This window comes from Otolemur garnettii, unplaced genomic scaffold, assembly GCF_000181295.1.
Source record: "Otolemur garnettii isolate 467f Iridium unplaced genomic scaffold, OtoGar3 scaffold00020, whole genome shotgun sequence".
NCBI lineage: Eukaryota > Metazoa > Chordata > Mammalia > Primates > Galagidae > Otolemur > Otolemur garnettii.
The window spans coordinates 19,441,076-19,465,875 of NW_003852415.1; the positions used below are offsets into that span (position 1 = coordinate 19,441,076).

The 24,800-nt window shown below is 34.9% G+C and overlaps 1 protein-coding gene across 4 annotated transcripts in view; it reads left to right on the forward strand.

Moving 5' to 3' along the window:
* UNC79 (unc-79 homolog, NALCN channel complex subunit) overlaps positions 1-24,800 on the forward strand; it is a 249,721-nt gene that overhangs the window by 75,130 nt on the left and 149,791 nt on the right. For all 4 annotated transcript variants that reach the window (XM_023511544.1, XM_003787004.2, XM_023511543.1 and 1 more), the window contains one exon: positions 23,117-23,181. In XM_023511544.1, coding sequence (XP_023367312.1) covers positions 23,117-23,181 — 65 coding nt within the window. The remainder of the gene's footprint in view (positions 1-23,116; positions 23,182-24,800) is intronic.

Here is a 24,800-nt window from a genome sequence, read left to right on the forward strand (position 1 = left end):
AAAATGAATTGCTTTCTTAGGTACAACTTTCTTAGGTACAACTTTTGTTGTACAAGCAGAAAGGTCTGCTTTCTTAGGTACAACTTTTGTATGTTTTCCCAGATTTACAACATTTCCACTTTAAAGAGTAAATATTGTTATAAAGGGAAAATTTGCTTATAGAAAAATTTTGGCAATACGTAAGGAGGAAAAAACCCACCACTCAGAAATGACTATTTTTAATATTTTGATATATTTCTCTCCAGCTTTTTGATGTGCATTTTAAAATAAAATTAAGATCACATTGTATATAATTATACAAGTCTCTCCTACAACCTTTTATTATTAAAAATGTCAAACACAGAAAAGTCTAAAGACTGATACTATGAACATTCATAGATTTAATAGCTGCTAGTAACTCACCATTATCTTAACTATACATGTGTGTAATAATGTTTTGATTTTTAAACATAGTTGACAGAGGAATATTTGCAGCTCATATGAAGATCAACTAATGAGGATTGGTGATCTGCAGTTTGCCTCGTTTGGCTTATTAGCATGTATCAGCAACAACTCGATTTTTGTGGGGACTCCCATGCAGATGTGTATAATTAAAATAGTTTTTCTCCTGTTTCAAAAAGTGCAAAAAATTACAACTTAAATTTCTCGACGATTAAAATAACCATTATGTTGTTTGATGCAGCTCTGCTTTGATGGGGGAGGAAGAAATTATTCAGCAATTTTCTAGGTAGTGTCTGAACTAGTAAATAATTTAGCCTTTGATAGCAAAGAACAGCCTCAGTTATTGTTTAGTTTCCATTTGAACGGTGACACAAAAGATGTGGCATAAGCTTTACCTTTCCAAGACAGAGATTTTTGCAAAAGTAGGTAGAGACTTAACTCAAGGTGGTATTACAAGGTTAAACTTTGGGCTAGGGTACCAAATATCTAACCCTACATTAGTACGATTGGATTTTGGGGTGGTATGCAAGTACAAGACAGTCTACCCATCCTTTTGTCATTACTTTCCCATTATTGGCTTCTTAGATATCATTTATTATCTTCATTTTATCTCTACATACTTAGAAATGTTTTAAAACTTTCTTGCTGGTGCATTATACTGCGTACGCATGTGGAAAACACAAATTGTAAATGTACGTGGAACACCTCCCACCATGTGCTCAAAGATTATTCTTCTACCCCAAAGGTAACTACTGTCGTGACTTCCAGCATCAGAGATTAGTTTTGCCTGTTTTTGAATTTTATAGAAATAGAATCATTTATTTATATGTGTGTGTGTGTGATTTGTTCATGGTTTTGAGGGTAATTGTACTTTGTTAATTTTTACTGTGGTATATATTGTACCAAATGAATGTGCCATAGTTTACCTATCCATTCTGTTTGTAATAGATATTTGGGTTTTCCCACTTTTTTGAGTATTACAAATAATGTTGCTATGAACATCCTTCTATATGTCCTTTGGTGCCTACTTGTCGGTTATGTATATGCCTAAGGGGAAACTGTGGGATCAGAGGGTGTGCATGTGTTCAACTTTAATGGATAAGGGCGAACAGCTTTCAAAATAGTCATACTAATTTGTACTCCCATTAGCAGTGTATGAGAGCTCTTTTGTTTTATATTCTACATTGCAGGCAATACTCTGTTTTTTTAGTTTTTAAAACTTTAGTCATTTTCCACGTTGTGTAGAAGTATCTTATGTGGCTATAATTTGTGTTTTCCTGATTACTCACAAAGTTGAACACTTTTTCAAATGTTTGTTGGTTGTTGGATTCTTCTTTCTATAATCATTGCCAATTGTATAACGTTGCAAATATCTCTTATTCTTTACTCTCTTCAACTGAAGTTCTTATTTTTAATATAATAGAATCAGCAAACTTTTTCTTCACATTTAGTCCTTTTATATCCTAAAAAGTCCTTTTCTACCCCCCATTATGTATATTTCTGTTCTCTAATCGTCATTATCTTTTGGATGTATCTGGAATTAATTTTTCTATGGGGTATGAGGGAATGGCCATTTCTTCTCTCCTGGATAATTGATTGACTCAACATCATTAAGGATGGTTCTGTGTCTGGATATGTTATTTAGTTCAGTTAGTTCAATTGGTATATTTTTCCTTTTACCAATACCATTCTGTCTTAGTTACTGTGGCTTAATAATAAACTTTGATATTTAGCTGCACAAGTCCTTCCACTGTATTGTTTTTGCTGCTTGCTTTTTGTCCCTGGTCCTCCCTTCCTTTCCCCTTTCTCTGTTTCTTCTCCTTCTCTTCCATTTCTTCCTCCTCCTTCAAGAATATCTTGGCTTAGCACCTGTAGCACAGTGGTTGCAGTGCCAGCCACATACACTGAAGTCAGTGGGTTCAAACCCGGCCTGGGCCAACTAAACAACAATGACAACTACAACCAAAAAATGTAGCTGGTTGTCATGGTGGGCGTCTGTGACAATTGCAGCCAAAAAATATAGCCTGGCGTCATGGTGGGCGTCTGTGGTCCCGGCTGTTTGGGAGGCTGAGGCAGAAGAATTGCTTGGGCCCAAGAGATTGAGATTGCTGTGAGCTGTGATGCCACGGCACTCTACCAAGGGTGACATAGTGAGACTCTGTCTCAAAAAAAAAAAAAAAAAGAATATCTTGCCTATCCCTAACTCTTTACTAAGTTAAAGAGTTTCTTAAACATATACATATACTCATAAACTGCTAGGATTTTGATTGAATTGTCTTGAGTCTATGTTGGGATATAATAGTGAACCTTCCAATCCATAAACATGGTGTCTTTCTTCATTTATTTATTATTATTTAGGTTTTCCCCCAGTTGCTTTTAATGCTATTTTATAGATTTCTGTGTAGATGTCTTGCATCGCTCTCATGTAGTTTATTCCTAAGTATTTTTTGATGTTATTTATTTTTATAAATGTTTCTGTGTACTTAGGAAGAACTTGTATTTGGCAGTTGCTTATACAGTGTTCTATGTATGTCCATTAAACCAAGTTGTTAGTTGTGTACTTCTAAACTCCTATATCCTCATTGCATTCTTGTCTGTTTCTTCTATTTATTACCAAGAGCGGAGTGTTAAAATCTCTTACCGTGATTGTGGATCTGTCTTTTCTTCCTTGTAAATCTGTCAACATTTGTTGTATATATTTTGGTACTGCATTATTAAGTGAATACCAATTTAGAATGCAATATTGTCCTAGTAAATGAAACTTTTGCCATTTTGAAATGCATGTCTTTATCTCTCATAATGCTTTTGGTGTTAAAATCTACTTTATCTTAATATAGCTACAGCATCTTTCATAAGTGTTTTCATGGTATCACTTTTTTTGTCTTTTTACTTTCAACTTTTTTGTATTCTTATATTTCATGTGTGTCTTATGTGGCATATCGTTGATGCTGCTTTTTTAAGTGCAATGTTCATGATTTTTGCCTTTTAACTAGAGCATCTTCGGCCTATGTATCTGTAATGTTACTACTGATATATTCGGTTTTAAATCCACAATTTTTCAATTGTCTTCTATTTTTCTGCCTCTTCTGTGTTGGTTTCTTTTATCCTATCCCCTTTTGCAGTAAGTATATTTAAGTATTTCTTCCCCGATCTTTGTGGTAGTAAGTTATTCAGTCCTCTACTGTTTCATCATTCCCCATAGAGATTATACCATGCATTCTTGACTGACCAGTGTCCAGTATATGATAGTACATTTGCCTTCTTCTGTAAGTGACCGAGGATTTTAACTCCTTATACTCTTTCCTGACTTTCATGCTATGCTTTATGATCTATACTAGCGGTTCTCAACCTGTGCGTCGTGACCCCTTTGTAACAATGAAAATGCATCGCGGCATTAGGAAGGTTGAGAACCACTGATATATACTGTATACATGATGATGCTTTAATGTGATCGTTATTGTTCTCTGCAGTCATTATTCCTTAGATTTTCTTTTTTCTTGCTGTTTTTTCATTTTTTTCTATCTTTAAGCTTCTGTCCGGGATGGAAATTTTTTTCTTTTGTATTTCCTTCAGTGTCATTCTGCTAGGGATAAATTTGCTCAGTTAGTGTTTGTCTGAAAATGTCTGTTGTACCTTTATTTCGTGAGGCTATTTTCTTGGTGTTTGTAATTCTTGACTGGCAGTCATTTTATCCCCATGATCTGAAGGTATTTCATAATCTTCTCATTTTCATGGTTTCTGTTGGGAATTCAGTCGTCAGTTATTGCTCTGGTGAAGGTAAACTGCCTTTTTTCATTAAATTTTTTTTTCTCCTAGGCTGGGCATGGTGGCTCATGCCTGTAATCCTGGCACTCTGGGAGGCTGAGGTAGGTGGTTTGCCTTAGCCCAGGGGTTCCAGACCAGGCTGAGTAAAAGTGTATTGAAAAACAGCTGGGTGTTATGGTGGGCACCTGTAGTCCCAGCTACTGGGGAGGCTGAGGCAAGAGAATCACTTGAGCCCAAGAGTTTGAGGTTGCTGTGAGCTGTGAAGCCACAGCACTCTCCACAGGGTGACAAAGTGACAGTCTGCCTCAAAAAAATAATTTTTTTTCTCTTTATTTTGGATTTTGGCAGCTTTACTATGATATATCTATTTATGATGTTATTTATATTTGTCTTTTGGGAGGATTAATAGGATTTCTTGATCTTTGGCTTGATGTCTTTAGTCAGTTTGAAAAATTGTCAGACATTATCTTTCTTGGCTTAGTGATAAGAGTGCTTCATTAAGGTATGTTTTATGTATAGTTAGGTGCACAAAGATCAAATGTATAGCTAGATCAGTTATGACAAACATATAAGTCCATATAATCATTACCCAGATAAAGAAAGTAGAATGTTTCTTTCGCCTCAGAACATAATAGTATCCGTCGTCCAATCAGCACTTCCTTCTCTTGCCTTGAGGCAGTCACTACTCTGGTTTGTACATAATTCATATTCATCTAATTCAGGTATCCATATAAATGTAGATTAAGCAGTATGTATTTTTTCATGTCTGACTTCATTCCGTTAACATAATGCTGCTGAGATTAATCCATGTTGTTGAGGATATTAGTAGTTCTTATTGCTAGGTGGGTATTCCATTGTATGAATACGCCACAGTTTGTTTAATCAGTCCTCCTCTTGCTGTATATTTGGGTTATTTCCAGTTTGGAGCCAATATACATAAAGCTTATATGAACATCTTACATGTCTTTTGTGAACATATGTGTTTATTTCTCTTGGGTATATACCTAGGGGTGGAATTGCTGGGTCATAGAATTTATAAGAGATTTCTAAACACGTCTTTAAAGTGACTGTGCTAGTTAACCTTTCACCCAACAATGTGTCAGAATTTCTTGCTCTGTACTCTTAACACTTGCAATTGTATCTATTTTTAATTTTAGCCATTCTGCCTGTTATTCTAGCACTCTGGAAGGCTGAGGCAGGAGGATCACTTGAGTTCAGGAGTTCAAGACTAGCTTGGGACCCTGTCCCTACCAAAAATAGAAAAAATTAGCCAGATCCTAGTCCCAGCTACTTGGGGGCTTAAGGCAGGAGGATTGCTTGAGTGCAGTAGTTCCAGGTTGTAGTGAGCTGATAATGTCACTGCACTCTACCTTGGGACAACAGAGGGAGACTGTCTCAAAGAAAAAAAAAATTAGTCATTCTCGTGGGTGTGTATCTGATGGTTTTAATTTACATTTCTTTGATCACTGATGTTTAGCCCATTTATATATGTATATCGATCATTCACCTATCTTAATTTATAACATACTGGATAACATCTTTTTCCAATTATTAATTGGATTCTTTGTCTTTTTTATTGTGGTGTGTAGTTGATCTTTATTTAGTCTGAAATGAGTTATTTGCCATAGTTATATATTACAAATATTTCATTCCAGTCAAAAGGGTTGCTGTTTTACTTTCCTGACAGTGTCTTTTCATGGGTATGAGTTTTTACTTCTAATAAAATTAAATTTATCATTTTTTTTCCTTTTATAGTCAGTGCTTTTATTTTGCTGTGTAAAAAATCTTTGTCTTCTCCGAGGTTATAAAGATATTCTTTTTCCAGAAGCTGTATGATTTTATCTTGCACATTTAGGTCTATGATCCTTCTTAAGTTTAATTTTTGTATGTGGTCGGTATGGGTCATTTATCTCCTATGGATTGTTTTAACACACTTTGTTGAAAAGATGATCCTTTCCCCTTTGAGTTTATTGGTCCCTTGGTCATATGCCTGTGAGCATATTTCTGGACTCTATTTTGTTTTGTCAGTTAGTATGTCTATCTATATGCCAATAAAACTATGTTAAATACTTTTGCTTTCTGGTTTTGAAGTCAGATAGTTCAGAACTCCTTGTTCTGTTACTTTGATCATTTTGGCTATTTTATTTCCATAAAAATTTAGTATCAGCTTTGGATTTCTGCCACAAATAATCCTGCTAGGATTCTGATTTTGATTGTGTTTAATCTGTGGTTCCATTTAGGAAGAACTGATATTTTACCAATACTGCATTTTCTAATCCATGAATGTGATATATCTCTCTACTAGTTAGGGCTTTTAAAATTTCTCTCAGTTGTGCTCTATACGTTCAGTGTAGATTTCTTGCATTTCTTTCATTAAATTAATTCCTATGTGTGGAAATTTGCTGGTACTATTACAAATGGCATCATTTTAAAATTAAAATTTCAGTTGTTCATTGCTAGTATAAAGAAATCCAGCTCATTTTCAGCATGTTGATATTTTATCACATGAGTTTGTTTAATTCAGTTATTAGTTCCAATAGTTTGTTGGATAGTTGGATTATCTGTAGAGACAATAGTATCATCTGTGCTACATCCTTTTCAATCTTTGTATCATTTATTGCTGGGTTGTTTTCCTTTGTTTCAGTGTCTGGGACCTTCGGAACAGAATTTCTGTTGGCTAGAAGTGATGAGAATGGGTACCATTGCTTGGTTCCTAACTTGAGGGAATATTTTGCCATAAGTATCAAGCTGTAGGGTTTTGCAGATCTCCTTTATATCAGTTTTGTGAAGCTTCATTTATTTCCAGTTGCTGTATGGCTTTTATCCTGAATAGGCGTTAAATCTATCAAATAATTAGATAAATTAAAACAAATAAACAAACAAACAGAAAATAGAGAAAAAATAATAAAAGTGACCTGGCACGGTGGCTCACACCTGTAGTCCTAGCACCCTGGGAGGCTGAGGCAGGTGGATCACCTGAGCTCGAGAGTCTGAGATCAGCCTGAGCAAGAGTGAGACCTCATCTGTAAGAAAAAATAGAAAAACTAGCTGAGCACTGTGATGGCTGCTGTAGTCCCAGCTACTCAGGAGGCTGAGACATGAGGATCACTTGAGCCCAGGGGTTTGAGATTGCTGTGAGCTATGATGCCACAGGCTCAACCCCAGGGTGACTGAATGAGACTGTCTCAAATAAATAAATGTATAAATAAATGTTATGTTCTTTATAGTCATTGCTTTCTGCCTTTCTCTTTACTATTTTCTTCCCTTAACTTTCTTGAGTTTAATTTCTCTTCTTTTTTTAGCTGCTTGGAGTGTAAGCTTAGACTGTTGAGTATTAACATTAAAAATTTTCTGATTATTTATTTAAAATTATCAATTTCCGGGCAGTGCCTGTGGCTCAAGGAGTAGGATGCTGGCCCCATTTACCAGAGGTGGTGGGTTCAAACCCAGGCCCAGCCCAAAACAAAAACAAAACAAAAAACCCCAAAAAAACCTGCAATAAAAAGATCAATTTCCCTCTAAGTGCTATTTTACTTGCATCTCATAAATTTTGATACATTGTGTTTTTGACTAGCATTCATTTTAAAATATTAAAAAATTTCTATTGATCCATCTTTCTTTGCCTGTGTTATTAAGAACAGTGTGATTTTATTTTAGGTTCTAGTTACCTTTTTATTTTGCTACTTATTATAGTTCCATCATAAATAGTGAATATTACAAGGCTTTTCTTATTTGACTTTTTAAAGATGTCACTTCATTATTTCTGATTGGAGATTATATATCATTCTTATGATTGCATCTCTGAATATAGTGTGATAATTTTCTCTGCCTCTTTTTAAGATTTTTCTCTTCATGTTTGATATTTCGTATTTTCATTAAAATCTACCTAAGTGTGGTGATCTTTGTATTTATTCTGCTTGGGGTTTGCTGAGCTTCTTTTTTTTTTTTTTTTGAGACGGAGCCTCAAGCTATCCCCCTGGGTAGAGTGCCATGGCATCACGCTCACAGCAACCTCCAACTCCTGGGCTCAAGTGAGTCTCCTGCCTCCGCCTCCCAAGTAGCTGGGACCACAGGCGCCCGCCACAACGCCTGGCCATTTTTTGGCTGCAGCCGTCATTGTTGTTTGGTGGGCCCGGGCTGGGGATTCGAACCTGCCACCTTAGGTGTATGTGGCTGGCGCCTTAGCCGCTTGAGCCACAGGTGCCGAGCTGTTTGCTGAACTTCTTGAATCTGTGGTTCCCTGTTCATCACTTTTGAAAAAATTTGTGACATTGTCCTCTCTAGAAATTTATTCCACCCTTTTCTTTTTCTTCCCAAATTCTGGAACTTTAAAAAATATTTGATATTGTCCCAGAAGTCTCAGATACTCTATTCCAGTTTTGGAAAAAAAGTCTATCTGTGCTTTAGTTTGAATTTATGTTAACTTGTCTTCACCTCTGCTGATCCTTTCTTCTGCTGTGTCCAATTTGTTTTTTAAAAAGACCATCCAATGAATTATTAGCTGTAAGCTTTCTGTTTTTTGGTTCTAGAATTTTCTTTTTGTCCTTTTTTAGAGTTTTCATTTTTCTTTTGGAATTATGTTAATGATTCATTTCTCTGTATTTTTTAACATATGTAAGGTACTTATTTTTAACATACTTAAAGTACTTATTCCTAATTTCATGAGTCTAGGCATCTTCCTTTGACTTTTTTCCTGTTGATTAGGAGTCACATTTTCTAGCCCTTTCACATGTCTTGTAAATTTTTTCTTGTATGACAAGCATTGTAAAGAATTACATTATAGAGACTCTGGACTATCTCATTTCCTCTAAAAAAGTACTGAAGCTGGTATTTTGCATTTGCTGGAACGAAGATAGTGGTGGATCATCTTTTTCTGTCAGGGCTTTGTGTTATTATTTGTTTATATTTTAAAATTTTAGATTTCATAGCCTTCCTGGCTTCTGGTCTTTCAAAAATTTTTTTTAGTTTTACATATTTGTGGAGTACGTGTAATATTTTCTTACATGCTTAGACTGTGTAATAATCAAATCCAGGTATTTGGGATGTCCGTCCCCTCAAATATTTATCATTATTATGTATTGGGACTATTTCAAGTCCTCTCTTCTACTTACACACACATACATATGTATATATATTTATTTTGTATATTTTATATATACATATATAATACATTGTTAGTCACCCTACTCTGCTATTAAACATTAGAACTTACTCTTCCTATTAGCATTTCACTGTATGTTTGTACCTATCAACTCACTTCTCTTTATCTCCCTTCCCACCCACAGGCCCTCCTCAAGGGTTTAGTTTTATCATTTGTTAAGCCAGGTATGTCAGTTTTGCCTTAAGTCCTAATGCGTACAAGGTCTGACACCTAAGTTCATGAGCTCATCCTAGAAAAAGTGTTGCATACCTCATTGCTGAATATCACTGTGGCCACCTTCAAAGTACTCTGCTTGGGAAGCTGTGCACTGACACCGGCACCTCGGTCACCGTTCAAAGCCCTTTTCCTAGGATGAGTTCATGAACTTAATTGTCAGACTGTGCACAATGACAGCTTTGACCTCCATTCCAGAAAAAGAGTTACAAAATTGCTTTGAAATTGCCTAGCTTCCCAAGGGGAGGAGGGCGAAGGTGACTGTAGTCATATTCAGCAATGAGGTATGTAGCACTTTTTCTAGAATGAGTTCATGAACGTAATTGTCAGCCCTCCTAACTATTACTATAGCATTCACCAAATTGTGGTATATAGTGAAAACAGTGCTTGGAGGGATATTTACAGCATTAAAAAAGAAGGTGACAAAGAAGGAAGATCTAAAATCATTAAGTTGGGCTGGGTGCAGTGGCTCACATCTGTAATCTTAGTATTCTGGGAGGCCAAGGTGGGTGGATTGCATGAGCTCAGGAGTTTGAGACCAGCCTGAGCAAAAGTGAGACCCCCCATCTCTACTAAAAATAGAAGAACTAGCTAGCCATTGTGGTGGGTGCCTGTAGTTCCAGCTACTCAGGAGCTTGAGACAAGAAGATCACTTAAGCCCAAGAGTTTGAGGTTGCTGTGAGCTATGATGCCATAGCGCTCTATCCAGGGTGACTGTGAGTAAGACTCTTGTCTCAAAAAAAAAATGAAAAAAAATTTAAAAATGCTTAAAATCAATAAGTTATGCTTCTACCTTAGGAAATCAGAGAAAGAGCAATATAAGTAAGCATAACAGAAAAGAAATAATAAAATTATTTTTAAAAATCAGTATAATTTTAAACAGAAAAACAATAGAGAAAATCAATAAAGCCAAAAACTGGGTTTTTTTTTTGAAAATGTCAATACAGGCTCAGCGCCTATAGCTCAACCGGCTAAGGCGCCAGCCACGTACACCTAAGGTGGCGGGTTCGAATCCCCAGCCCGGACCCGCCAAACAACAATGACAGCTGCAACCAAAAAATAGCCGGGCGTTGTGGTGGGCGCCTGTGGTCCCAGCTACTTGGGAGGCGGAGGCAGGAGACTCGCTTGAGCCCAGGAGTTGGAGGTTTCTGTGAGCTGTAATGCCATGGCACTCTACCCAGGGGGACAGCTTGAGGCTCTGTCTCAAAAAAAAAAAAAAAGAAAATGTCAATACAACTGATAAACTTCTAGCCAGGCTAACCTAGAAAAAAGGGATACAGAGAGAAGACACAAATGTCTAACATCAGAAAAGAAATAGAGGCCAGGAGCGGTAGCTCCTGCCTATAATCCTAGCACCCTAGGAGGCTGAGGAAGTAGGAGTGCTTGTTGTTAGGAGTCTGAGACCAGCCTGAGTAAGGGCAAAAATTCGTCTCTACAAAAAAATAGAAAAATTAGTGGGATCTGGTGATGTAGTCTCAGCTACTTGGAGGCTGAGGCAGGAGGCTCACTTGAGTACAGAAGTGTGAGTGTGAGGGTGCAGTGAGCTATGATGACACCACTGCCCTGTAGCCAGGGTGACAGACTGAGACTCTGTGTCAAAGAAAAGGAACTAGAGGTCTTCAGTTATTGGTCTCATGGACATTAAAAGGATAATAAAGGAATACTGTGTATTTTTGTTAACTGCCCAGAGGGCAGTCTTCATTCCTAAGATTTGACTTATCTATTATCACTTGAATTCTTGGAGTGTTCTCCAAAGTTTGTCACTTTGGCAACGTTGGAAATACAGTGTATCCCTACAACATTGTGACCTCTAAAAATCTGTTCAGTTTTCAACTATTGACCAGCTGTTCTCTGCTAGTTCTTTCAGAATTTTTCTCTGAACACATGCAGTTTAGGATTAAGCCAAGGACCCCAGAGGCACCCTTGCACAGATTTGTAGCCCCTCTTCTCTGCAGTGTCCCTCTATTTTGTACATGTACTCACTAATTTCATTTGCCTTAGTGTTTCTTTATTCTGATTTCCCTACCCACTGAAAATCTGTTTCTTCTACCCACTAAAAATGCTTATTTCTTATTGAGCTCCATTTCCCTTTGCTGCAGCTTGAAAATGTCACCAGGCAGAAAGCCAAGGTGAATGTAGAACTTAACTTGTATACTTTACTTTTTAAAAAGGATTGCAGCCCTGTGTTAAAATGTATGCCCGGCATCTGCAACCAGTGGCTTCATACCTTCTGTCCAGTGAAATACTAGGTCCAATACTAGGTTTCCTACCGATGGCTCCAACTAGAAGTTCCTTTATCTCTTAAAAAGTGACTTCTGCCATATCCTCATCACTCTTTCTGGAATTCCAGTGATACATCTGTTAGACCTTTCCCTCATGTATCCCATGCATACTTTTTGTATTCCCCTCCGCCATTTCATTTTTCTGTGTTTCATGATGAATCTTTTTTCTGTCTTGTCTTCCTAGTCACAAATTCTTTAGCTTCTCAATTACAGTCTTAATTTTGGTTATTATATATCCTTTTTTTCTAAAATTTTGTATCCTTGGACGAACTTCCCCCAATCTCACCGCCATGTTATATTTTTAAGTTCTGAAATTTCTGATTGGTCCATATATATATGTGTGTGTGTGTGTGTGTGTATATATATATATATATATATACACATATATATACACATTCCAGTTCTTTGATCATATTCTCTAACTTATCTTTTGCTTTATAGACTATGTTAAGCATAGTATTTTAAAATCTGTTTCTGTTAACTCAATATTCTGGATCCCTGGAGATTCTGACTCTATTGTTGGTTGTTTCTGCGGTTTTCTTGTCTTCTTGTATGTATGGTAATTTTTTAAGTGTGTGCAAGACATCAGATGTAAAAACTATAGAGCTAATTTGAGGTTCAGAGAGGATTTTAGTTTGTTTCTGGCAAGGGGTTATGGTCATTACCAATCCAGGTCACCTTAATGTGGTGCAGAAAAAAAGTCCAGTGGTCTATTCTTGAGATGATTCAAGGCTGATCTTCAGTCCCTGTGAGGGTTCATATCCTTATGTTCACTTTTACTCTTAGGGTAAGGCCTTTTGGGATCCTATCAACCTAAAATCTTAAGTGATTTTCAGATCTCTGAATTTCAAATTTTGTTTTCCTAGTTCAAAGAGTCTGTTGAAACTTGCTCATCTTGTGGAATTGGCAGACAAAGGAGGAAGAGTGGTCTCATGTGATAGATCCACCTCTCAATGTCTTCTTCTTGAGGATCATAACCCTATAATTATCCCATAACGCTTTATGTTGTTTTGTTGTGTTTTTGATCTTGTCCAGTTTTTCTAGTTGTGTCGGTAGGAGAATTAGCTTGAATGTTCTTGTTTGTCATTTCTGGAAATGAAACCTAAATTTTTTTCTATAATATTTTCAATAGCATACATGTTTATTTTGTGAATGCAAACATATTTTTAAAAGTCTTTCTACTGCTTTACATGTGAAGGAAAACTGCTTCACTGTGAAAGATGTGTAAATATTGCTTTATTGCTTTCTGGCATTTAGAGTTTAAGAAGGGAAATTTTAGACTTGCATGATTTTGTCTTTTACAGGAATCTGTTTTTTTTTTTTTTGATTCTTGATAATTCCTGATTATTTAAAAATAAGTTATCCTGGCAGCGCCTGTAGCTTGATGGGTAGGGGGCCAGCCACATACATTGAAGCTGGTGGGTTCAAACCTGGCCTGGGCCTGCTAAACAACAATGACAACTGCAACAACAAAAAAATAGCTGGGCATTGTGGTGGGCCCCTGTAGTCCCAGCTACTTAGGAGGCTGAGGCAACAGAATTGCTTCCGCCCAAGAGTTTGAGGGTTGCTGTGAGCTGTGATGCCACAGCACACAGCCACACACACAGCCACAGGGTGATGGCTTGAGACTCTGTCTGTAAAAAAAAAAAAAAAAGTTGTCCAAAATATTGCTAGATATGAAATTTCTTCCCCTTGATTTTTTTGCTTGTAATGTGAAGAGCACTTTGAATTTTCCAGTTCAGGTCCTTTTTCAATCTTTTTCAGGAAATTTCTCACTAACGAAGTTTCAGTTATTGTTATTTCAATTATTATTATTTATTGCTTTTCTTCTGATTTTTTTTTTTTTTTTGCTAGATTCCTCAGGAATACCTATAATTGCTAGGTCAGATTTTCATCTTCTGTGCTCTGAAGCTGTTATAACCACTATTTTCATATACAGGGTGGCCATAATTTAAAATAGTATGCAATTTAAAATTGCACATGAGCTTTATGGCCACCCTGTATTTATCTTTCCCTTTGTATTCTTAGCTTCTCAGGTTGGCTTACCCTATAACATAATTGACCCTTCCCCACTCCCTTAAGTTCTACTATTTATTGCTTTTTCTGAGGATCTCTAATTTTGTTCTTTTATTTTTAGTTTGCTTACATTAGTATATGTCTTATTCAAATTGTTTTTATCCCGTTCCATAAGTTTCCCTTTTCACTTCTGAATTTCTAGACTCTTCTACTCCTGCTTTTACCAAGGCTGTGTGTTCTTGCATCATGTTGCAGATGCCACATACTTTCCTAAAATCTACTGATTCATAGACTGACTGCATCATCTTCAGACAAGTGTTTCCTCTCAGTCTTTGCTATGATGTTTCCTTTCCTTAGACGTGTACAGGGTGCCCATAAAGTTTGTGTGCAGTTTACTATGTTAAACTATTTTAAGTTGCACATGAACTTTTGTCCACCCTGTATTTTTGGTTGGTCCTTTCATTGTTTTCCTTTTAAAATCAGTTGTATTGAGGTATGATTTTTGTGCAATAAAATGACCCAATTTAAGCACATAATGAGTTAGCTTTTGACAGCTGCATACATATATAATCAACACTATAATCAAAATATAGAACATTTCCTTCTCTACAAAGATTTCTTGTTTCTCTTTTCCATCAATCCACCACACTCCCTCCTACAAGAACCAGTGATCTGCTTTTTGTCATTATAGGCTAGTTTTGCCTGTCCTAGGATTTTATATGAATAAAATTATATGATGTGTACCATTTTTGTAATGTTTGTAAGATATATCTATGTTGGTGTATCAGTAATTCATTCCTTCTTAATTGTTGCATAGTATGAATAGATCACATTAGTTTGATCATTCACCTCTTCATGGGCATTTTTGGCTATTATTATTAAAGATATAAACATTCACATAAAGTTTTATGAAAATATCTATTTGGTTCTCTTGATAAATACCTAGCAGTGAAAATGCTTGATCATATGGTAAGTATATGTTTGATTTTATAAGTAGTTCTTCAGAAGTGGTTGCACCATTTCACATGTCCTCCAGCAATGTGTGGGAGTTGTTCTACATTATTGTCAATGTTTAGGATCATTGGGGTTTTTTTTAAATGTTAGACATTTCGATGGCCACGTAGTAGTATCACATTGTTTAATTTGCATTTCTCTGACAAGTAATGATAGTAAACATCTTGCTGGGTGCTTGTTGGTCACTAGGATATCTTTTTGTGTATCTGACGTTATCAAAGATGTTTTTGAACATTTTTAAATTGGAGTGCTTATCTTATTATCTTCTTACATGTTCAAGATATAAGATTTTTTTCAACATGTTGTGAACATGTTCTCTTAGCCAGGGGCTTTTCTTTTTAGGTATTTCAAAGAGAAGAAGTTTTAAATTTTGGTAAATTTATCATTATTTTCTTTTGTGATTCTTTCTCTAGTCTGTCCTAAGATTGTAAATTCAGCTCAAGAAATTCTCCTATGTTTCTAAGTGTTTTATAGTTTAGGATTTTACATTTAAGTATCTAATCCATTTTTAGTTAATTTTTGCATATGGTAGGAAGGTAAGGGTTGAATTTTTTCCCCCATAAATATATGCAGTTGTTTCAGTTCAATTTGTTGAAAGAGTATCCTTTCATATTGAATTATCTTGACTTTAATGTTGAAAAGTAATTGACCACAATGTGTGCCTATTTCTAAACTCTGTATTTCTAAACTCTGCTTTATAAAATATCTTAAAATCATGTAGTGTAAATCTTTCAGATTGATTCTTTTTAAAAATTGTTCTGGAAATTTTAGCACCATTTCATTTTCATTTAAATTTTACTCTTGGCTCGGCGCCTGTGGCTCAAATGGCTAAGGTGCCAGCCACATACACCCAAGGTGGCGGGTTCAAATCCAGCCCGGGCCCGCCAAACAACAATGATGGCTGCAACCAAAAAATAGCCGGGCATTGTGGCAGGCACCTGTGGTCCCAGCTACTTGGGAGGCAGAGGCAGGAGACTCGCTTGAGCCCAGGAGTTGGAGGTTGCTGTCAGCTTTGATGCCACAGCACTCTACCCAGGGGGACAGCTTGAGGCTCTGTCTAAAAACAAAAAAAAATTTTTTTTACTTTCAGCTTGTCATTTCTATGAAACAATTTACTTGGATTTTGAATTGAATTACATTGAAAACATAGTTTAATCTGGGAAGAAGTGACATCTTAACAATACTGAGTATTCTTATCCATGAACATGGCATATCTATCCACTTATTTAGATCTTCTTTAATTTCTCTGAACAATATTCACTAGTTTTTAGTGTACAGATCTTACAAATATTTTGGGAAAGGTGTTCCTAAATATTTTATGTTGTGGATGCTATTATAAGCATAATTATTTAAATTTAAAGATTTTAATATTCTACTATTTATTGATACATGTAGATATGTAATTTATTTTTGTATATTGACTTTATTTTCTGCAACCTTGCTAAATTTATTTATTTTTGTAACATTTTTCTAAGTTTCTTAAGATTTTCTATATACATAATTATGCTTTCTGTAAATAATTTTTAATTTTTCTTCTTCCTTTCTAATTTGTGTGTCTTTCTCTTTCTCTCTCCTTTTCTACCTGTATCCTTCTTTCCCTTTTTCCTTCCTTCCTTTCTTTTCCTTCACTCCTTCCTTTCTCTCCTTCTTTTATTCATTGCATTTCTTCGTATCTCCAGTTTAATATTGAATAGAAGTTCTGAGAATTGACATCCTTGTTTTTTCCCCTACGCTGTGGGGGAAAGTATTTGGGCTTTCTGCATTAAATAAGATGTTAGCTGTAGGTTTTTAGTAGCTGCTTTTGTTGTCAAAGTTACTGTCTGTTCTTGGTCACTGAGACTTTTAATCATAAGTGAATGTCAAATGCATTTTCTGTTTCTTTTGGGAGGATCATAAGATTTTATCATACTATTATTTTAACATTGTAAATTATATTGATTTGTTTTGTAATTTTGGACCAACCTTGCTTTACTGGGATAAATTCCATATTGTCATGATGTATTATTTTGCCAGAATTAATTTTCTAAGTTTTTGTTGATATTCTACCTTCTTCATTTATGAGAGATATTAATCTAGATTACTTTAATTATGATGGTTTCACCTGGTTCTATTTATAAAGTAATACTGACCTCATAAAATGAGTGGGGAAATGTTTCTTTCTGTTTTAATTTCTGAAAAAGTTTATGTAGAACTTATGCTATTTATTCCTTAAATGGTTAATAGAATTCACTGGTAAAATCATCTGGATTCAGAGTTTTCTTTGACAGGAAGTTTTATGTTTTGAATTTATGAAGGTTTATGTTATAAATATAATTTCTTTAATAGTTATGAGTCTATGATTTCTACTGTCTAATGAGTCACATTTTGTAATCTATGTCTTTTGAAGAATGTGAACATTTCATTCAAGTTGTCAGATTTATTTTTATGTCTGTGGGATCTGTAGTGATGTCCTACCTTTCATTTCTGACATTGGTAATTCATGATTTTTCTATTTTTTCTTCATCTGGCTGGCTAGGGGCCTTATCAATTTTCTTGAATTTCTAAAGAACCATCTTTTGGTTTTATTGGTTTTCTCTATTGATTTTCTGATTTCACTTTCATTGATTTCTGCTTCTATTTTTATTATTTTCATCTTTCTAGTAACATTGAGTTTTGTTCTTTTTTATATTCTTATGGTTGAAATAAATCACTTATTTTGGACCTTTTATATTTTTTAACATAAGAATTTAAAGCTATAAATTTCCCATTAAGCATTGTTGCTTTAGTTGCCTCCCAGAAATGTGTTATGAATTTTATGTATTCATTCAGCATAGGTTATTTCCTAATATTCCTTTGATTTATGAATTATTTAGAAGTGTTTTTAATGTAGAAATATTTAGTGATTTTCCAGATATTTTTATGTTATTGATTTCTAGCTTACTTACATTGAGGCCACAGATGTAGCAGCATCTAAATCTTAAGACTTATTTTATGGGCCGTAGTATTATCTATCTTAGTAAATGTTTTATATGTGCTTGAAAACAATGTGTATTACATAGTAATTGAATGGAGATTTCTATTATTCTCAATTAGATTAAGTAGTCTGAGAGAGTTGGTCAAGTTTTATGTTTTCTATTATTATCAACTAGGTTAAGTAGTCTGAGAGTGTTGGTCAAGTTTTATGTTTTTTATTATTATCAATTAGGTTAAGTAGTCTGAGAGTGTTGCTCAAGTCCTATGTTTTGCTGATTTTTTGTCTTTTTCTTTTATTGATCATTGAGAGAGGATTGTTGAAATTTATAACTCTAATTATGGCATTATTTCTCCTTTCAGTTTTGTCAGCTTATTAGATGTGTACATATTTATGACAATGTTTTCTGGATTAATTGACCCTTTTTCATCATTGTGAAATATTCTTCTTTATTTCTGGTAATATTCTTTATTCTGGAATCTGCTTCTCTGATATTTATATAGATACTATAGCTTTCTTATAATTAGTATTTGCATGGTATACTTTTTTCTGTTTACTTTTAACTTATCAATGCTTTTGTATTTTGGGTGTATTTTTCATAGGCACATATAATTTGGGTATAGTTTTTTTAAAACTTAGGTCTATTTGACAAGTTCTGCCTTTTAGACTATTTACATTAGTGTAAATTATTATTTAGACCATTTTCATTTAATGTAATTATTAATATGATTTGGACTTTAGTATGTCATCTTGTATTTGTTTTCTACTTGTTCCATCTGTTCTTTTTCCTTTTTCTTTTTTATATCTTGTTTTCTTTTGAATTAAATATTTTCAGTATCCCATTTTATTTCTGTATTGCTTGTTATATAAACCACTTTATTTTATTCTTTTATATAAATCACTTTAAAAAATTGCTCTAGCGTTTACAATGTGTAGCTTTAATTCACAGTCTACCTTCAAATAACATTATACTAGTTTACTTCTAAAAACCTTACATATTTTTAATTTTCCTCTTATATCCTTTTTGTTCTTCTTATCAAATATTTCACTTCTATATATGTTATTAGCCTCAGTTCATTACTATATTTTTGTTTTAGTCAGCCATCTTTTATCAACATGTTATGAGTAAAAGTCTTTTATAGTTATTCACTGTACTTACCATGTCCAGCACTCTTTATGCCTTGGTGTAAGTCTGAGCTTTCATCTGATATTATTTTCCTTCAGTCTGAAGAACTTCCTATAACATTTCTTGTGTGGAGCTCAGCTGGCAATTAAGTTGCTTAATTCAGCTAGTGTTTACCTTCAGATAGTCTTTATTTCATATTCATTTTTGAAGGATATTTTCACTGGGTATAGAATTCTAGGTTGACAGTTTTTTTCTTTCAGCCTTTTAAAGATGTCGTTCCATTGTCTTCTGGCTTGCATTGTTTCTGACGAGAAATCAGCGATCATTCTTATCTTTGTTCCCCTGTAAGTAATGTGTCTTTTTTTTCCTTGGCTGCTTTTAAGATTTTCTCTTTATCATTGGTTTTCATCAATTTGATTGTAATGAATTTTGGTGTGATTTTCTTTGCTTTCATCTTGCTTAGGATCCACTGAGCTTCTTGGATCTGTGGGTTGACACTTTTCATGAAACTTGAAAAATTTTAGCCATTATTTCTTCAAATATTTCTCCTTTCTGCTTATTTTATACTTTAAATTACGTTTAATTTATACAGCCTGAAATTTTCCCACAGTTCACTGAAGCTCTGCTTATTGTTCTTCTAGTATGTCAGTTTGGGTAGTTTCTATTGTTATGTCTCCTGATTCACTGGTCTTTTTTCTGCATTATCTATTGTGCTATTAAGCCCACTTAGTGAGCTTTTATTTTCAAATATTTTATTTTTCATTTTTGGAAGTCTCATTTCATTTTTGATTATGTTTTCCATTTCCATTCTTATACTGTTTATGTTTTCCTTCGAATATGTTTATAATAGCTGCTTTAAAGTACTTGTTAACTACCTCATTTTTGTATTTCTTGGTTTGTTTCTGTTGATTAGTTTTTCCCCTAGTTATGAGTGACATTTTCCCTTCTTTTCTAATATCAAGTAATTTTTGACTGGAAGCTGAATTTCATGAATATTAGATTATTAAGTGCTTGGACTTTGCTACCTTCCCTTATGGTATGTTGAGGTTTGTTTTTATCAGTCCAGTTACTTGTGGATCAGCTTGACCCTTTCAAAGCTTATTCTTAAGCTTTATTAGGATGAGATTAGATTAGCTTTTTCTAATGCTAGTTTAGTGATATTTCTAAGGTATGACTCTCCTAATATGTCTACTGATTGCTACAAGTGTTCAATGAATTCCTTTGATTCTGGTTGGTTGAAATGTGACTATCTCCTAGCCCTGTATGAACTCTAGGAATTTCATAGCTTACAGATCCCCAACAGGTTTTCTCTATGCAGCCTTATGGAGTTTTATCTTATATATATTCAGTTTAGTATAAAGCTGAAGCCCTAAAAGGACACCTACTTAGATTTCTGGGACTCTTTCTTTGCATAGCTTCCTCTTCTCAGTACTCTATTCAGCAAATTCCAGCTACTAGGCTTCTCTAAACTCTAGTTTCTGTTCTCTCAACTCAACAAAATCACCCTACTCTGCATGTTTCCCCTTCTATAGCCAAGCCAAAGTCTGGAAATTGCTTCCAGGAAGAATGCTAGGGTGATTGTGGGGCTCTCTGCACTATTTCTTTTCTCTCAAGGATCACTGTTCTATAGCCCAATTTCTGAAAATAGTGTTTCATATTTTTCAGTTTTGCAGTTATTTATGATGGGAGGGCAAATTGTCTGCTGTGTTTTATGCCATATGTTTTATTATTATTTTTGAATGCTGATCTATTATAACTGTATTTGCCATGAGATAAGGCATGTTGATTGTCCCAATAGCAAAATCAATTGTAGCATTTTTCTCAATTGCAAATACCTGTGTTCTATCTTCAGACATTTTGATTCAGAAGACCTAACATGGATTCAAGGCATCATATTTTAAAAATATTGACAGGTGATTTTTGATACACAGCAAAAGCTGAAAATCATTGTTCTAGCAAGCTTAAATTCAATGTTGCTTTGATGAAATTAAATGGATTATCCTACAACTTGTTCTTTTTCTTTGAGACAGAGTCTCACTTTGACCCCTTGGTAGACTGCCATGGTGTCATAGGTCACAGCAACGTCAAACTCTTGGGTTCAAGTGATCCTCTAGCCTCAGCCTCCCAAGTAGCTGAGACTACAGGTGCCCGCCAAAACGCCTGGCTATTTTTGGAGAGTGGAGTCTCCCTTTTGCTCATGCTGGTCTCAAACTCTTAACCTCAAGCAATTCAGTCACCTTGGCTTCCCAGAGTGCTAGGATTATAGGCGTGAGTCACCCTGCCCAGCCTTACAACTCATTCTTATCTCAGTGTTACTCAGTAAAAATGGAATAAATAATGAAGACCTCTTGGATATCTCCACTAGCTACGTAAAAAGGAATTTCTGACAGAGCAGAAGTATTTAGAGCTCTGATCCAGTACTATGGCTTGTATATATTCTGATTTGTTTTGCCTTTACCATAGCAGTTGTTATGTATTTTGAATATTCTGTCTGTAAGTGTCAAGAACTTCTTAATACTTATAAAGCAATCTCGTAATATACTGATTTAGAGATGATTAGCAGATTCCATCATGTGTGCCAATTCTGTTTTGATTAGTAGTGATTGCTTTGAGTACAGTAGTAAAAACAAACCTAAGGCCACTCTGGACTCAGCAGGAAGGAATGCTATAATGGACTAGTGATGTATGTCATGAGTTTGGGGTTAGAAGAATGGGGCAGATGTCCCATGTATTTGTAATTCATGTATTAATAAAAGGCAGTCTTTTTCTCTAAATGCCTCTAATTGCAAAAGAAAACTTGTTGCCACTCTTTATATTCATCTTGACTTTACCACATATAAGAAACACATCTTATGGGTATAAAGCGCCTATACCCACATTATATCTTTATTCATTCTTTCATTTATTCATTTATTTCTTCTTTCCCTTCTCTCTAAGAATATAATCATCATAATACTGTGTTATTAGAGTAGAGGTCTCTGGTATATACTTTTTAAAATAAATAGACCTGTTGTATGTTTTCAGAGGTCAATGGCTTTGGTAACCATGTTTTCCTGAATCCCCAACCAGCCACATAATCTTATACATGGCCTCACAATAGGATAGAAGATTTAAAGTTGGGACACTCCTAGATAAAAAATGTTTTGAAATGTTTGGAGCATAAGTTAGTTTTGGATCATTAATAATAAGTATTTTGAATTATAACTGAACGTATAACTAAGAATATCCTCTTAGCTGCAAATTTCTATGTATTAAGAACAGGTCCTGTAGGTCATCATAGTCTTATAAGCTTAGAATATAGCATGTTAGAAAAATGTCCTACTTTCAAGCATGTAAATCTAGAATATGTTTTTTATGATGGAACATTGTTAACTAGGTACTTTGAGCTGTAGAATCATCATGATGATGATAACAAAGTGACCAGATCTAGAGTCACTTGATTTATTCTAGGTCACTTGATTCTTGTCCTCATTCTATCTATATACAGAGTTAAAGAGTTGGGTATTAGTGAACTAGTAGAGATTTAGTATATGGGTCATATGTGTGAGAGAGATGCACTTCATGTGGGCAAGGAAGTCATCTTTTCAGTCTCCACATTTGATGGGGAAGAGGTAGGAAATGAAAAGATGCCTGACCATTTATTTCCATTACCAATTTGAAATGTTTCCTGGTGCCAAAAGATGTTTAAAGGAATATACTGTCATGGAAAGAGCAGAGTGTTGAGAACAAAGAGATAGAGATTCTAGTTCTAGCTTGTCATTTATTAACTCTGTGATCCTATCAAGCTACTTAACCATTTTAATTTTATCTCCTTCTAATATGAGATTAGTAGTCTGCTGTACATGCCTCACAGAGTTGTTCAAGGATCAAGTGAAAGCATGGTTGTAAAAATCTTTGAGAACTTATTAATGGTCTAGCATTTTGAAGTAGTATAGCATATGCCATATTATATACTCCTGCGAAAATGGATGGAGTTGTGATATCTTTGCCTGTTTTAAAAAAATTTTTCATAGATTAAAAAATGATTCTGTTAGGAAGCTTTCTGATGGTGATTCTATTTTGGAAAAAGAAAATGGTGAAGTATCTATTTTTACTGGGCACAAATAATTTCAGTGAAAAGTATTCATCAGCTCTGCTTTGTTTTACAGCTTGGAATCCCATCCACTGCCAGCACATTGAATGCCACAATGCAATTAACAAACCAGCTGTGAAGGTACTGTTTTATTAGGTCTGGTGCTATATTGAATTGCCAGTGGTGAAATTATCAGGAGCATATTGCTGAATGAAGTGAAGTAGATTGCATCCTCTTCCATAAAGCAGAGGCTTGTGATCATAGTAATCTTAAACACCTCCATGTTTAATCTGACTGTACTTTGGCAGATTGGTCGAGAGAGAGCAATGAATAGTGGTGCCTGCAGATTTTGGTTATGAGTTCAAAGCTGAGCGCTATGTAGCAGTGAGTTAATTGTCAGAAGAATCCTGGTGAAACACTTACGTAGTCCTTAACCAGCTTCTGCCTCAGCTAATGAATTCAGGGAAGTGTATCTTCCCCCTGTTTTCATGGATATGCTACAAATCAAGAGTTCTTATGCAAATTCAAGACAAAAATAGATATAATTATTAATTCTTAGGCCACATCACAAATACGACTTAGTTGAAAAGACTGGGAAGTATTTGGAAGCATTAACATGGAAAGTTACATAAGAGGTAAGGAAATAGGGGTTTAGGGAGTTAAGTCACTTTCCTAAGGTTGCATAGCCAGTTAGTGTCAGAACTAGAAATAGAATCAGGTATTCTGACTCCCAACCTTATTCTTGTTCTACCACATCAAATTAGTTCTGTCCTGCTGTTAACCCTAGATCTTGAAAGTTAAATGTTAACACAGTTATTTATGGTATATTGGTTAGATATAAAAACACTTGGCTGGATGGACCTGTGTCTAGGTTTGCAAGGGTTAATTTTTGTATTATGAAGAGTGGGAGCTAACTGAAATGATTAGAGTTCACAGTTACTTTTGAGAACCCTGGTGTCATGGCAGTTTGCTTCCCTTGTTCAAACAGAGATAAATGGTACAGATGAGCATATAATAGACAATGAACATCATCACTTTATAGAAACAAAGTAAAAAAGATAAAATGTGAAAGTAATAAATATAAAATAAACCAAAATATGTTACCTATACCAAAAGTGACAGAGGAGTGCCAATAATAGGTTATCATCTAAATATATCATACTAAAAAGGGGCATCCTTATACTATTATATGTATTCAATCTCTGCTTTTATAAAGGCAAAATGAATGAAATTATGTTGAGAAAGAGCAGGGGACAGTAACCCACCAATGGAAGCACAGGTCTCTCCTATTCTCCTATGTGTACTCTATTGAACTTTAGTAGACACTGGGGTTTCCAAGGCGCTTTTTTTTGGTGTGAGGATATTTTGAGTTACACATAGGTGAGTTCATGAGAGGGCTGTCTGGAAACTATCTAGAAATGTATGTCTCTATTTTTTAATATTACATGGCTGGACGCTTTGCAGATAGCTCTTATATATTATTCATGGAGTTCAGCTTGATCCTTCATAAGGATGAGGCTTTCCTGGTTCCCTCTTCCTTTTGTTTCTGTATCTTTCCTTTCTCCTTCCTGCCTAAGTCCTAGCTCCCTTTTTTGCTTCACTTAGATTTCAGTAGGAAAGAGGCCCTCTCTCTTTGGTTTCTCCAGTTATTTTATTTTTTATTTTTAGATTTTGAGTTCAGTTGCATCCTCCGGTATCCTCTGATATCCTGGCTAGTTAGTAATACTTTCTGGACTGCTACTCATAAAAATAATTGTGAA